The sequence below is a fragment of the Electrophorus electricus genome, chromosome 24 (genome assembly GCF_041902795.1).
Source record: "Electrophorus electricus isolate QZ-2024a chromosome 24, ASM4190279v1, whole genome shotgun sequence".
Classification (NCBI taxonomy): Eukaryota; Metazoa; Chordata; class Actinopteri; order Gymnotiformes; family Gymnotidae; genus Electrophorus; species Electrophorus electricus.
In genome coordinates, this window is record NC_137520.1 from 12,097,839 (window position 1) to 12,111,931 (window position 14,093).

Below are 14,093 nucleotides of genomic sequence, written 5' to 3' on the forward strand. Positions count from 1 at the left end.
CTGGCAGGATCAGCCCAGCAGCCAGTCTTTGACGGATGAGCAGCCCGTCAGCCGTGTCTGCTGTGTGGCCCTGGGCCAGGCTGGGTGAAGTGCTCCATGGCGTTCGTGTCAAAGCATGTGGGTCATACTGTACACTCACTTTGCCACACTCTACGGGTCAGGGAGGTGTGCACAGGTGACGCGGTCGTATCTTAAACCACTACGCAGAACACATCCGTGTAGGTTTGTCCGCCACACCCCCGAGACACCGGCTCACCTGCATGTGCGTTTGGTTACAGATGGTGCGGTAATGAAAAACGTGCTCCCCGTTATTCGTAAAATCAATGTATTATTCAGTTTATAAGGCAGAACTGCGAGTCCTGATAGCAGACGGCCGAAATGTATTTATTATTATTGATTTATTGAACACAATCAAGTACCCAGTGGAGATAAATAAGTGATGAGGCTTATTACTGTATTAAGAGGAAGCACAGGACCCAGCCAATCAGGAGGCTTCCATAACTGGGTAAGCAGCGGAAGTATGAGCAAGAGCGGAACTTTCAGATGGACTCTGGGATCAGGCACTTGGTGTCCGTCCACGATCTGACACTTTGGGCAGCTGCTAAGTGTCTACATACATTTAAAGTGATTGCACCATGCCTTTGCCCTGAATGCTCTAAGGCTGCATCAACAGCTTCAGTAGAAATACGTGCTCTCTGTAAGCCATGCACTCTGTAACAGGCCAGCTGTGTGCTGCACCATTCTCAGTGGCTGCTTTCACTGCGATATGTCCGTGAACGCGAGCGCTTGTTCTGCCTTTAACCCGTGTGGTGTGGTACTTGGTGCATCCTGTGGTGTTCAGCTGCCCACATTTATTGTGCTCTCCACTGCAGTGTGCTCATTTAACTGATAGAGCGCACAAGTTCTGGCGCGAGTTTTTCTCTCTCTCTCTCTCTCTCTCTCTCTCTCTCTCTCTCTCCTCCTCCTCCTCTTCCCTGCCAGTGGCTGTGGTCGAGGGCGAGTGCAGCTGCTAAACGCGAGCGTGGATGTGTTGCAGATAACCAGTTCAGGATGTCCATCCTGGAGCGTCTAGAACAGATGGAGAGGAGGATGGCGGAGATGACCGGTCAGCAGCAGCAGAGCAATGGTGCGTCCGGCGGCACTGGAGCGGGAGCAGGGGGAGGAGGAGGAGGCGGCGCAGGAGCAGGGGGAGGTGGAGGTGCTAACGGCAGTAACAGCCAGTCTCAGGTACCGTCACATGTACTGTATGCTCTGACCGGTCAGACACTTTCTTGAAAGCATCAACCTATATAGCTATTTATCTATATCTCTATCTTTCTCATATATATATATATATATATATATATATATATATATATATATATATATATATATATATATATACACATACATACACACACACACACACACACACACACACACACACACACACACACACACACACCCCTATGAAGAAATGAAGTTAGGCTAAAGATGGCCAAATGCTAGCAGTTTTAGCATGGAGATCTTTGTGGTGGTTGCTTTATCCAAAGCGGACGTGTGTCGTGTGCACAGTACACGTCGGGGCAAGGCCAGGCTGGCAGCTCCTTTGAGAGCCGCGTGGTGGTGGTGTGCGAGAAGATGATGAACCGCGCCTGCTGGGCCAAATCCAAACACCTGATCCACTCCAAGACTTTTCGGGGAATGACCCTCCTGCACCTCGCTGCTGGCCAGGGCTACGCCACTCTCATCAAGACACTCATCAAATGGCGGTGAGTCACTGCCTCCCTGAGCGAGCGTGTCCAGCAGAGAGGGGAGAGACTGGATTGGGTGTGGGTTTGGCCCTCATATGCTGTCTTTGCCTTGTTTTTATGGGTTTATTTTTTTAGCATGCACACCTATGCTGTGATGCTCTTGTTATATGATTTGAAAAATGATTTGCTGTCTGGTGTTTCTAGCACGAAGCATGCTGACAGCATCGATCTGGAGCTCGAGGTGGATCCCCTCAACGTCGACCACTTCTCTTGCACACCCTTGGTAAATGTTCAGTCAGTTCATATAATGAAAAGTCTCTTTAGTGTGCCTCCATGTGTCCAGATGTGTCATCTGTGGTTTCCATGTCGTCCCCTGGTTGCCTGTGCCTCTTCAGATGTGGGCGTGCGCCCTGGGCCACCTCGAAGCCGCGGTGGTGCTGTACAAGTGGGACCGTCGGGCGTTAGCCATCCCAGACTCGCTGGGACGCCTGCCCTTGTCCATCGCCCGCTCCCGGGGCCACACCAAACTGGCTGAGTGCCTGGAGCAGCTCCAGAGGGAAGAGCAGCAGCAGCAGCACCCCCCGACCTCTCGCATGGCCTTCTCCCCCAGCTCCGACACGCCCTCCCCCGACAGCTGGATGGTCGCCTGGGCTGGCGGACAGAAGGGCGGTGCCACCACTACCACCGCCCCCTCTGGCAACCTTGGGCCAGGTGAGCGCGCAGGGTGACTTCCTGCTGGGGAGAAAAGGGGAGAATGTGTGTTTGATACAAACCATTCTAGGAAGGGTAATCGGAGCAGAATGTTCATGGTTAGTGTATTATTGGAGCACTTGTCTTCATCTCGTTGAGATGAGATGAGTTTCTACTTGTTGCAGAATCTAATTTCAACAACCCCATTTCCTGGGATTAGCTCTTACTGCACCTCAGAGATGCAGCAAATGTAATTGAAAGAATAACGATCCGGTCCTGGCTGCATCCCCCAGACCTGAGACGGCCCCGCTCGGAGCCCTCCAGCTACTACAGCAGCGAGAGCCAGCGTGACCTGCCCGCCGCCAAGAAACACAAGCCCAACCCGGAGGGGGCCCATACCAGGCCGGACAAGGCGGTGTCTGTGCCCCTGAGCCTGGAGCGTCAGCAACTGCATGAGCTGTCGGCCGGCTCCGGCCCCCCGCCCGCGGACCCGCCCGGCCTCGAGCGCGGCGCGGCCGCCCACACCGCCGACGCCAAGCTGGGCTGCTTCCGCACAGGCTCCCACAAGTGGGGCGCCAGGGACGTGTACAGGAAGGGCACAGGCGGAGCGGGAAATGCGGGAAAAGAGAAGCTGGGAGGCAGGCTGCGCCAGCGGGGGGAGCTACTGGGCGTGCTGGCCATGACGGACCGAGAGATGGTGGACACCGAGCTGCTCTCCTACAAGGAGGATCTGGAGAACCAGGATTGCCTCTCGCACATGGAAGATCTGCAGGTGAGCCTCGCATGCCCACAGGCCGTGCCCGATGCGGGATATACCACCTAAACGGATTAGGCCTTCTTGTTTCAAGGCAGTGAACTTCAGTCAGCTCGTTACGGTTGTTGGCGCAGGTTACGTTGTCCATGTTTTCACCCTTCAGCTTCCCATGGCAGTCGTCTCAGCCCTGCTGTTTTTATCTCACTGGCCAGCTCGCGGTCACTCCTTGCTGTCCGTTCAGGACTCCCAAGCTGCGAAAATCCAACGCGGCTGGAGCGGCCATCCGTCCCGTTAATGTGTGTAAGAGGGCATTAGAGCGCAGTCACTCTGCTCCAGAGCTGCATCACCACATAATAAACTCCAGCAATTGATCTGCCCTCGGGGCCAAGCACTTCTAAAAGCCCATTCATCTCCGTCACACTGAGCAGAGAGTGAGGGGGGAAAGGGGAGGAGGTGTGCAGTACACACAGAGGTGGTAGTGAATTTAGATTGATCTGTGCGTGCGAGTGTGTGCACGTGCATGCGTGCGTGCACTAATATGCGCATCTGCAGTGGTGTATAGTAGTTATGCATGTGAGTGTGTTTGTGTGTGTTTGAACATATGGCTACATGAGGGCCCAGGTCACGCCTGGAATTAACATGCGTCTGGGGTTGTTGATGCCGGATCCGTTTACATTTCGGATGCGCCGCGCGCGTCCACTTGTGATTGGATTTCTCAGAGAAAACCCGCACATTTATTATGCCACGCTTCTCCTGCGATTGTTGCCAGACAGGAATGTCCTGGGAACCCTTGTGTTCCAAAACGGGCTGTTCCAACCTATTCCATTGTTTGCACTGTATGAACAGGAGATGAGACACCAAAAGAAACCACAAAAAGCAACTGTGTTTGTGTCTGCTTGCAGAGCAATTTCAAGTCTCACAATTACATATTTTTATTCCGCATTTTCCGGGTAGGCCTGTGACGTGGTTGGCATGAGCAGCAGGTTGTTGCTGTTGAGGACGCAGCAAGGAGTTTTACTGTAACGTAGCCTGATGCGTTCCAGATCACCTCTGAAAGTGGTTAGTGTTACAGTGCATCTCCGAGACGCACTGGACCGCGCTTACCATCCAACCACTAGGACGCACGCCAGGCGTGAGCTAGGCATGGGTGTGTGGTGCGAGCGCGTGTGCATGCACACTTCCAGCGTGACAGAGCGTGTGTGTTTGCGGCATTTTCCACCTGACAGGAGAACATGATGACCTTGGCGGAACACATCATCGAGGCCACTCCGGAGCGCATTAGGAGGGAGAACTTGGCCGCAGTGGAGCCCGTGCCTGCAGACGGCGGCAGTCTGAGCAGCACCATGAGCTGGCTGGCCACTTACCTGGGCGACGTGGAGCAGCTCCCCAGCATCATTCACCTGAGGTGAAAGACGCAGGCGCAGCTCACAGGGTGCACCGTGCGTACTGCGTGGTGTCGGTGTCGAATTGTTGCCCTGTGCACAGGCTTACTCTGCGAGTAGTCTTTCAATACAAAAATAATTAGTACAATCAATATTTTCACGGCAAATATGAAGTATGAGAACAGATGGCCTGTAGTCAATTCACGTACTGGATCCAGCTATGTTCTCTCTCTCTCTCTCTCTCTCTCTGTGTGTGTGTGTGTGTGTGTGTGCGTATGCCTGTAGATCCCTGTACAGTGAACCCCTGACCCCAAACCCCAGCCTCAGCCCAGGGGGATCCCCCATGAGTGACAGTCCATTCGAAAAGGCCGCTCTGCCTCCCCCGGCCGACTGGAGTGAGTTTCTGAGCGCCTCCAACAGCAAGGTGGAGAGAGAGTTGTCCCAGCTCACCCTGTCTGACTCGGAGCAGAGGGAACTGTACGAGGCCGCCCGGCTGGTACAGACCGCCTTCCGCAAGTACAAGGTACACAGCAGCACTCAGGTACCCCTGCCCAGAGTCGACGCTCAAAGATGGGCCATGCACCGTTTGTGTGGTTTGCTGGAAATTGTGTTCATGGGTGAGGTCACGGCAGACAGTTCTGGAGACCCCTGGGAAAAATAAACCCTTTGCAGACCTCCAACCTCTGTATCCTCCTCTCCTTCATATGCCCTTTGCTCTTTAATGGGTTTTGTCCCTGGACAAACACACAGGTGGCACACATCTCAACACACACGCACACAGCAGTGAGCCCCTGTGGCTTCAGCATGACACGGTGGCAGCAGCAGTGCATGGCCTGGCTTATAAGAATGAATGTACTGCTCTCTCTCTCTCTCTCTCTCTCTCTCTCTCCCTTTCCCTCTCTCTCTCCCTCCCTTCACTACTCCATGGTGAGCCGCCTCCCATGGCTGCCTGTAATGAGTTTCCACTGCTCACATGGGCTCCTGGCACGCAGACACCTGCTCCCCGAGCTTTGGCAGGTGAAGCTGTGCCAACGGGCTGTGGCTCGCTCAGCGCACCTGCTTCCCTCAAGCCTCTCTCTCTCTCGTCTTTCTGTCTTCTTTTTCTTTTCTCTATTTGTTTCTATCTGTGAGTGTCTCTCTTTTTCTTTGTCTTCTTTCTCTTTCCTCCTCCCTCTCTGTCTCTCTCTTTTTTCTTTTGCTGTCCTCCTCCACATCTCTCTCTCATGTCAGTGGAGACCGGCTGGTGGTTCTGTGCCAGGCAGTGGCTATGGTGGGTAAGGGGGCGGGGCCTCACTCTAATCTCCTCCCCCTCTACTCTCCTGCAGGAACGACCACTGCGCGAGCAACAGGAAGTAGCAGCTGCTGTCATTCAGGGCTGTTACAGGAAATACAAACAGGTAGGCTGTGCTTGGCTGGTGCCTCCTTCAGACAGACTTTGATATAGTGTCGCATCTGGTTGCCATGTGAACCAGGCAGGCCAAACTGAACCCGGAAGCCGTACTGACCATTGAGTACGGAGCTGTGTTGTGACGATGTGAAGCTGCATTTTTCATCCTTTTATATTGGTCACATTTCCTACTCCTTTTGGTGCCACACCACAAACTTAATATCTCCAGTCCCCTCAAGTCAAACTGTGTCTAATCTCAGTTCCAACTTCTGCTCTTTTCCAAGCTAACATGGATAGCCTTGAAGGTAACCCATGCATTCAGCACATTGCTAAACACACACACACACGCCCCCGTGAGAGAGCTCCTCCCCAGCTCCGACCTCCACCTCCCAACTCCTCCCCCACCTGCCCAGTTGTTTTTTTTTGCCCCACCCCCTCAGCCTTAACCACGGCTCCCTCCTTATGCTCTGTGGCAGTACGCACTTTATAAGAAGATGACGCAGGCCGCCATCCTTATCCAGAGCAAGTTCCGTGGCTACCACGAGCAGAAGAAGTTCCGGCAGAGTCGCCGCGCGGCCGTGCTCATCCAGCAATACTACCGCAGCTACCGAGAGTTCCGGAGGCCCCGCCCCCTCACACGCAGCCCCGCCTCCGCCCTGGTACAGCACAAACTCAGGTAGCTGTCAGATCCTTAGATCCATAGACCATGGATCCGCAGGCGTAGGTTTGTTCATTGTTAGTGGGCGGTAGACAGTGTTCCGCTTTGTCTGACGCCGAGTGTCGCTGTGCGCGCTGTTTCAGAAGCAGTCTACTCACGAAGAGACAGGATCAGGCCGCCCGCAAGATAATGCGCTTCCTTCGTCGCTGCCGTCACAGGTAATCACCGTCTCTCGTGCTGCCCTATAGTGGCAGCGGTCCGAACCCGCACGCACGCACTGATGCCGTTCTCTCCCCTGTCCTCGACGTGTCCACACCAGCCCGCACGGCTGGCCAGCTGAAGCATCGCCACCTCGGGATGACTGATTAAGGAACTAACTGCATGTACTGCTACAACCTTTTCCTGGCAATGTATTAACGTCCACTCAAGGGACATTGAAACGTAACAGGGGACAGAAGATGTCTTTAAAATGGTCATAGCCGTTTTGTTATGAAAGTGTTGAGTAAGCGTTAGACATCACAGCCACGCCCCCTCCCCATGATTGGTTCCTTCTCTTGTCCCCTCCCACTCGTACTACATGCTGTGTGCTAATAGCTGTCTGGTGTTGTTTTGCTGTTAATGCGAAGCCCCTTGATGGACCATAGACTGTTCAAGCGGGTGAGTGCAGCCTGAGCAACCCAGTCTGTTCTTTTACTCTCTCTCTCTCTCTCTCTCTCTTTCTTCCTCTCCTCCTTACTTCTCTCTGATGCACCTGGCACCCTCCCTTCTCCATCCTCTCTTTCATCTGCGTATATTCCCGCTCTCTCATTCTCTCTCTCACTGTCTCCCTCTCTTCTCGCGTTCTCCCCTCCATCACTGTTGCCTGATGCCTGCTTGCATGACAGCTGCCAACTGGAAGCACAGAAGGGCTGCGAGGCTCAGAATGAGAGACTGCAATACCTTACCGTGAAACTAACCCCCGTGACACCGCCACACTTAACAAGCACCCCTTCCCCCCTTAGGGAAATGACTGCTTTCTTCCCTGTATTGTCACGGGGAAAGGGTGTATGAAGAGTGAAAGGTGGTACAACCTTACCCGTGTTGCATGATCTGGGTTGGCTACAGGCCTTGCTCCCTGATGTCCAGGCATGCCAAGACCACTGCGCTGTTACTGAAGGGTGCATATGCTTCCTCTCCACGTAGCCTGTCGTTACCTTCCGTGACTTCGCTGACAGCTTGCGTTGTTGCGGTGCTGACAGTCTCTCACGGTCCACATGCCGCGTGAAATAATCTGGCCGTTGGCGAGATCAGCAGAGCGTCTCCGCGCACTCTCTGGAGTGAGGGAAATTTATGCATTTTTATTCGAGGGGTTTATGGGATCTGAGAGGAACTGGCTTAAGCCGAGAGCTGTAAACCAGCACGAGTAAATAGTTTTATCATTTTGTGAATGAAGGGAGGAAAAGAGGACTTTGATGATTCACTTTGAACTTTCGAATCAAATCAAACATCCAGACTATTTTAAGCTGTTTGTCCTATATATCCAGTTAAAGATGAAACTTGCAAGGTGAAGCTATGAAGAAAATGGGACAGGCTCACAATGGCTGTCAGAATTATAGAATTTCAATACCAAGAACACTTCGGGAAAGTGCAATGAAAGCAAAGCACAGAAAAGAAAAAAAACAAAAAAACAATCTATTTCCGACATGGAGATAATACCTAATTAAACACAAAGATATGATTCATGTGATTGTGTACCACTTAATCAAAAAGTTCTTTGCCACTGCACCCCACCCTTAGAGTCGTACTTTTAAAATGGATTTGCAGGCTTGTCTTGCCGATTCGAGTTTCGAGGTTAACCTCTGCCTCTTTGCATCATGAGCTGGACTCAGACAGAGTGTTGAGATGGATGCAAAATGAGTCCGTCACAGAGAGCCCTCCTCTCATATGGGGGAGTCTCAGACCGGGAGCTTTTTCCTGCTGTTCTCGTTAACACATGTCTGTTGTTTTTCCAGAGTGAGAGAATTGAGAAAGGCCAGGGAACATGAGGACATCCAGAAGGGTCCCCTCACAATGTGACATCACAGTGTGACATCACTCTTCAGACTTTTTTTCGTGTCTTTCTGTTCCAACCACAGACGTTTTACAAGAGCAAACAACAAAACAAAAAGGAGAGAGAATTCGGCGGGGAAACGGCAACTCTTAACTATACAGTACTACTGACTTCTGCTACTATACAACAGCATTTTTTCATATCTCTTTTGTCTTTCGTTTATGAGGGTAAGAGCCAACTTCAGTGGACTTAAAAAACCTCTACAGGTCGATGTTTGCAGGTGGGAGGACATTCGCTTCACTGCATTTTTTGCACTTTTTCATGGATTGATTTGCTTTTTGGAGCGCATTGTTTTGCTGGTTAAGGAATAGAATGCTGGAAATGGACTGAGGCAGTCCTACTCTTTTAAGGATCATGGAAAGAAGAATGTTGGAAAGACAGTGGAGAAAATATGGAATCAATACAGAAACCTGGCAGGCCCTGGCTCTCATTGTATTTCATGGTCTAAATGACACATTTAGTGGGTGAAAATTTGATGAGCAAAGTTGCTACCAAAAATTGCTGGTAATCCATTAGTCCATATATATATATATATATATATAAAATATTATACGTTGGTTTTTTGTTTTTTTTGGGGTTTTTTTTTGCACGTTTCAGCCCACAACCATTCTCATACACCAGAAAAACAAAGTCACTTAAGTCTGTTTGACAACTGCAGCCCACTCGATTATGGAAGTAATGGGACGTCCTATGAATGTAGGAAAGATGTGGGAAAACATGGGTCACATTTTAGTGTCATTGTCTAGAGGTTGAGGTCAAATTAAAAGGAAAGTATGACTATTATTTGAATTAAAGTTATTTGTCTTTTTTATGCCCAGATCAGCTCAGTGTTTGGTGTCAGTCTGGACTCTACCTTGTCTGAGTAGGCCGACTGTACTGAGCTAAATCTGCATGAATATCTAAACCCAACACGCCTACAGGCAAAACATCAGTGTTCCTCATTTTGTTTTCAGTCTCCTTGAGTGTAACGGAGATATTAAACTCCATCATTATTCGGTGAGTCGCCATGGATTTTAGTCTACTTGTGTAGATGTTTTTTGGAGGGAAAATTGCCTCATTTGGGTTATTTGTGTAATAATCATTATTGATGTTCTTGTTCTGTTCAAATGAACTTCTTTGGCTCTTTAGGCCTCTGAAGGGATGATCACATACATTGCCTTGATACCTTAGAGATTCTCTGAAGAGTCCCTAAGCTAGCCCTAGAGCAAGGGTTAGACAAATCCATATTTTTGACAATGGAGCGGTTTCTGTACATAAAGAAGGTTACTGGTACAGTACGTGAAGTAAAACATTTATCTGAACGGGAATGTATTTTAGAAATATATTATTTTATTCATTCTAAGGGGTAAAACAGGTCAGAGTCAAAATCTGAATATTTGTATAGTTTTGTTTGAATGCTTAATAAGTATGGTTGTATTGTTTGTATATACTGTAAATACCCGAGATAAAGATGAGGTATGTGCATGAGAATCAAAATCTCTCTCTCACACACACACACACACACACACACACACATACACACAAAAGATTTAAAAAAGCATTAGTGGCTATGCTCTGTACAACTATTTCACTATAAGAGTATTTTATTTTAATTTGAGTGTTCTTGAGAAGAACATTTTGCTAAAGCATGACATTTCTGCTAATATGAAAAATACTGTACTTATGAGGTAGACGAAAACAGCATCATCATTCGACGAAAAAGGTTATGTTTACATCTATTCGTTTCTCGGGCTACCAAGAGTCTCTCTCTTGCCATTGGTGCCAAGTAATGTGAATGCTATTGTTTAACCATCCTTTCTGAACAGGTAATCCTAAACTAACACAGGATATCATTAACTCTCATGAAATTTCATCACCACTGACCAGTGAACACAGGAAGTGCCACAGAGAGAAGACTGTTTGATACATAGCCTTTACATCTCCCATGTCCCTTTTTATTCTGTCTCATATTGTAAATCCAAATAATTGATTTTTTTAAATCCTAATTGTTTTTTTCAACTATGTGTGTACAAAATGACCATATTAGGTAGAAATTAGACACTGAAGCACCCACTAAAATGTTAATATTGAAATGCTGCTGTGTGGTCACGATTGAATTTGTTTTCCCGGTTTAAATCTCAAATGCAACGCCACAAGAAAGACTTATGATGATGTCAGGGCATACAGGACACATTGGTGCTAAAACAGTGGCGTCACAGGACACTGAGGGACACCCAAAGGTTAAATGGTTTGGTCAAAGTGGTGCTTTGGCATCGAACCTGATGTTTGCACATTTAGTCACTAAAGTAGCGTTTGAGGAGTATCATTTCCTGTGTGTCTAATTGGGGCATGAGAGTCCAACTTTAAAACAGTATATAGTACAGTACTTAAAATAATAGCACACAAATGGAAGTTTAATTAATTATCCAGTGCATTTTCAGATTTTTTTTTTTCCATTTCAATTTCCCTTTAAAATGGTGTTATAATGTTGTTGACATGATGTATTACAGCATTGTGTAAAACCTGGTTCTGGATTTAAGCGATCTGTTGGAAATTTGTGTGTAAACGGTGTGTTCATGTGGGAAGTGCCTAATCATATTTTAATTGCAGCAGATTTCAGTCAGCATGCAATGTAAAAAAGGGAAAAAAAAAAGATAAGTAAACAAACAAACAAAAACAACAAAAAAACAAACAAACTGACCTTAGCAATGAATGGTGACTTGGACAATGTAAAGGTAACTCCATTCTCCACCATACTGAGGTTCTGTTGTGTTAGTATGTGACTTTATTCCCCATATTTTCTATCAGTCTGTTACATTTCAACACACTAGACTGCTCAGTTTGCTTATAAAAAGCCTATTGGAACTGCCAGTCAAACCCGTAAGGATTGCGCACACAGTCCTGTGATAATTGCCTTGTATTCATTCATTCCTGAAGCAGTTTAGGTTGCCAGTTATTGCACTGCTATGGCAACTTGAGAAGGTCTTATTATGCTTGCATGGGAAACATAGATTAACCGGGTGACTAAACTGCACCCAAAGCATGCTTATTTTTGTAGATTCGGTAGTCAGGTAGACTTGTTGAAGAAATAATGTTCTGTAAAGCAACGTTGGTTTTAGTAGCTCATAGAACCTCGTAAGATACAGGGGCCTCAATATGGATGGCAGACGAGAGACCTGCAGCTAAGCTGACTGATGGGCACCTGCCAGTGCATTTCCTGGGTGGCATGGGCTGTTTCTCAAACAAGACTCACTTCCTGTTTGAGTCTCCACGTTAAATTCAGTTCCGTTTCACGCCGCGCTGCATCATTTAGCCGTTCTGTCACACCGATGAGTCTAACTCACTTCACGTCTTTTAGCGTCCACGTCCATACCGAAACACATGTCGGAGTGTCCATCGCGCACACGGACAGTCGATAACTGCGACCTCTCGGGGGAATCTCCTAGCATAGTGACGAGTTAGCCTCACTTTTTGTATTTTTTAACTCAGGGTGCCAAAAACAACTGGGGGTAGGGGAAGGGTAGCAGGTCAGTGGAGAACCAGCTGCTGCTTATCGGGAATTCGAGCCAGAGCCAGTCCTGATCATACGACTGTGATTTTGATTATGTCCATGCCATTCCTTTTCCATCAGCCGCGTGAGCCGACTTGCCGCACCGTAGACCGCCGTCCCCGAAAGGCACCCGCCAGAAGTGGCGGTTCTGTCCTCTGATCCACAATAGACCGAATGGCATCTCTGGTAGCAGAAAACCTAATTAGTACTGTGTGAGCTACAGTCCTGCGCAGGCTTACAGTTCAGACCGAAACACTGCCATTGATAGACATAGAGTATGACTAACAGTACAACTTAAAAAGCAGCATTGACCTGATTTCTAATGTAATAGATCTGTGACTTTTTTTTTTTTTAAGCCTTTTGGGCCATGGTGCTTGAGAAATATTAGCATGCGTGGACACAGGTAGGAGATGAAGGATGACCGTTTGTTTCTTATGAACACTTGAATGCCAAATGACCTAGCTTACAGATGATCCACTTGTGCAGACTTTTCAGAGCATGTACCTCTGCCATCTCAGCATAGGACCTCACGTAGTGCTCGTCCCAAAAGCTCAGCTCATGTATACCTAGCCTAGCCCAGGCTAGCTTTTTTGTTTGTCACATTTTTTTTTTTTCCGCTCATTACTAAGACTACCTGTCCTCCTCTTTTGTTAGCTGCACCCATAATGGAAGAAGGCACACTGAGATAACCGAGCCGAAAAACCGTCTCACAACCATTTTCCACGTGTGGGCACAGAGCAATAAACTTGTCTTATGAAGTTGAGACTTGCAGACCTAACAGAGACAAAAAAAAAAAAAAAAAAAAAGGAAAAATAACAATTGGACTCATGCAGTTGACTTCCTCTTATGCAAATGCCTGTAGGCTATTGCAAGGTTAGTGTTCAGTAGGCCTAGATTAATGGACAGCAGTTATAGGACAACCTTTACCAACCTGCACGTTTTCCACCCTTCCAGAATAATAGGCCCTGCTCTTATTCCAGGCCACTGGGACCCTTGACACTTTGCATGTATAACTAGTGTTAGCGCTCCTTTTCTCTCCTCTCTAGCTGTCTTTCTCTCCGTCTTTCCCAGTTATGTCGCCCTTTGCCTTCCCCTTTCCCCAATTTGTTAAACTGTTTTTTTTGTTTTGTTTGTTTGTTTGTATAATACGACTGTTTTCCTTTTGTTGTTGTTTTGCTTTGTTTCTCCCCTCCCCTAGTTTGTAAGTTTTATTTTTGTAATTGTGCATGTAAAACCGTCACTGAATCGATGGATATGTTTAAAAAAAAAAAGAGAACTCAGCTGCTGAAGCCATGCAAATGTTTTGAATTGCCCTTAAAATATGAAAGATGTTTTCTGAATGCTTTATATTCTTTCTGCTGTAAAATAATAAAAAGGGAGAAATGATGAAAATTGTTTTAGAATGAGTTTTCGTGATTAATTTTGGATTATCATTGGCTCTGATATTATCATGCATGTCCAAATGCAGAATCACTTACTGACCACAGACTCTTCCCAGTAAGGAACACAAGCTGAAGAAACGTTTGAGATTAAAGTAGTTCTACACGCCACTTAACTCAAATGTGCCACCTGCTGGACATCGCTACCACTGCAGCATTGTCCCTATTTATGGATAAGGAGATTGTTAATAAGGAAACTAGCTAGAGTACAGCATGTTGCAGTGCAGCATTTCTCCAAACTGTTATAGGCAACGTCTGGATCTAACTTATGCACTAATATGATCTTAATGGTTCTTTTTTTTCTTTATGTAATTCTGCTTGTAATCTTGTTAATTCCACTCATGACTCACTTTGAACAGTATCAGATTTAGTTTAATAAGGTAGCAGATTTAAGACAATTGAGCAGTGAGATTGCTTGTTATTCCCATGGCC

The 14,093-nt window shown here is 47.5% G+C and overlaps 1 protein-coding gene across 10 annotated transcripts in view; it reads left to right on the plus strand.

The window, feature by feature from the left end:
• Positions 1-13,614, plus strand: part of camta1a (calmodulin binding transcription activator 1a) — a 260,811-nt gene extending 247,197 nt beyond the window's left edge. For 3 of the 10 annotated variants that reach the window (XM_035522400.2, XM_081706811.1, XM_035522401.2), the window contains 13 exons: positions 1,037-1,227; positions 1,555-1,751; positions 1,938-2,016; positions 2,129-2,444; positions 2,717-3,195; positions 4,404-4,582; positions 4,845-5,082; positions 5,885-5,956; positions 6,231-6,251; positions 6,423-6,622; positions 6,748-6,822; positions 7,231-7,261; positions 8,596-13,614. In XM_035522400.2, the coding sequence (XP_035378293.1) occupies positions 1,037-1,227; positions 1,555-1,751; positions 1,938-2,016; positions 2,129-2,444; positions 2,717-3,195; positions 4,404-4,582; positions 4,845-5,082; positions 5,885-5,956; positions 6,231-6,251; positions 6,423-6,622; positions 6,748-6,822; positions 7,231-7,261; positions 8,596-8,628 (2,111 nt within the window). In that variant the 3' untranslated portion in view covers positions 8,629-13,614. The remainder of the gene's footprint in view (positions 1-1,036; positions 1,228-1,554; positions 1,752-1,937; positions 2,017-2,128; positions 2,445-2,716; positions 3,196-4,403; positions 4,583-4,844; positions 5,083-5,884; positions 5,957-6,230; positions 6,252-6,422; positions 6,623-6,747; positions 6,823-7,230; positions 7,262-8,595) is intronic. The other 7 variants (XM_081706809.1, XM_081706814.1, XM_081706807.1 and 4 more) reach the window with 6 other exon arrangements.
• The last annotated feature ends 479 nt before the right edge of the window (positions 13,615-14,093 follow it).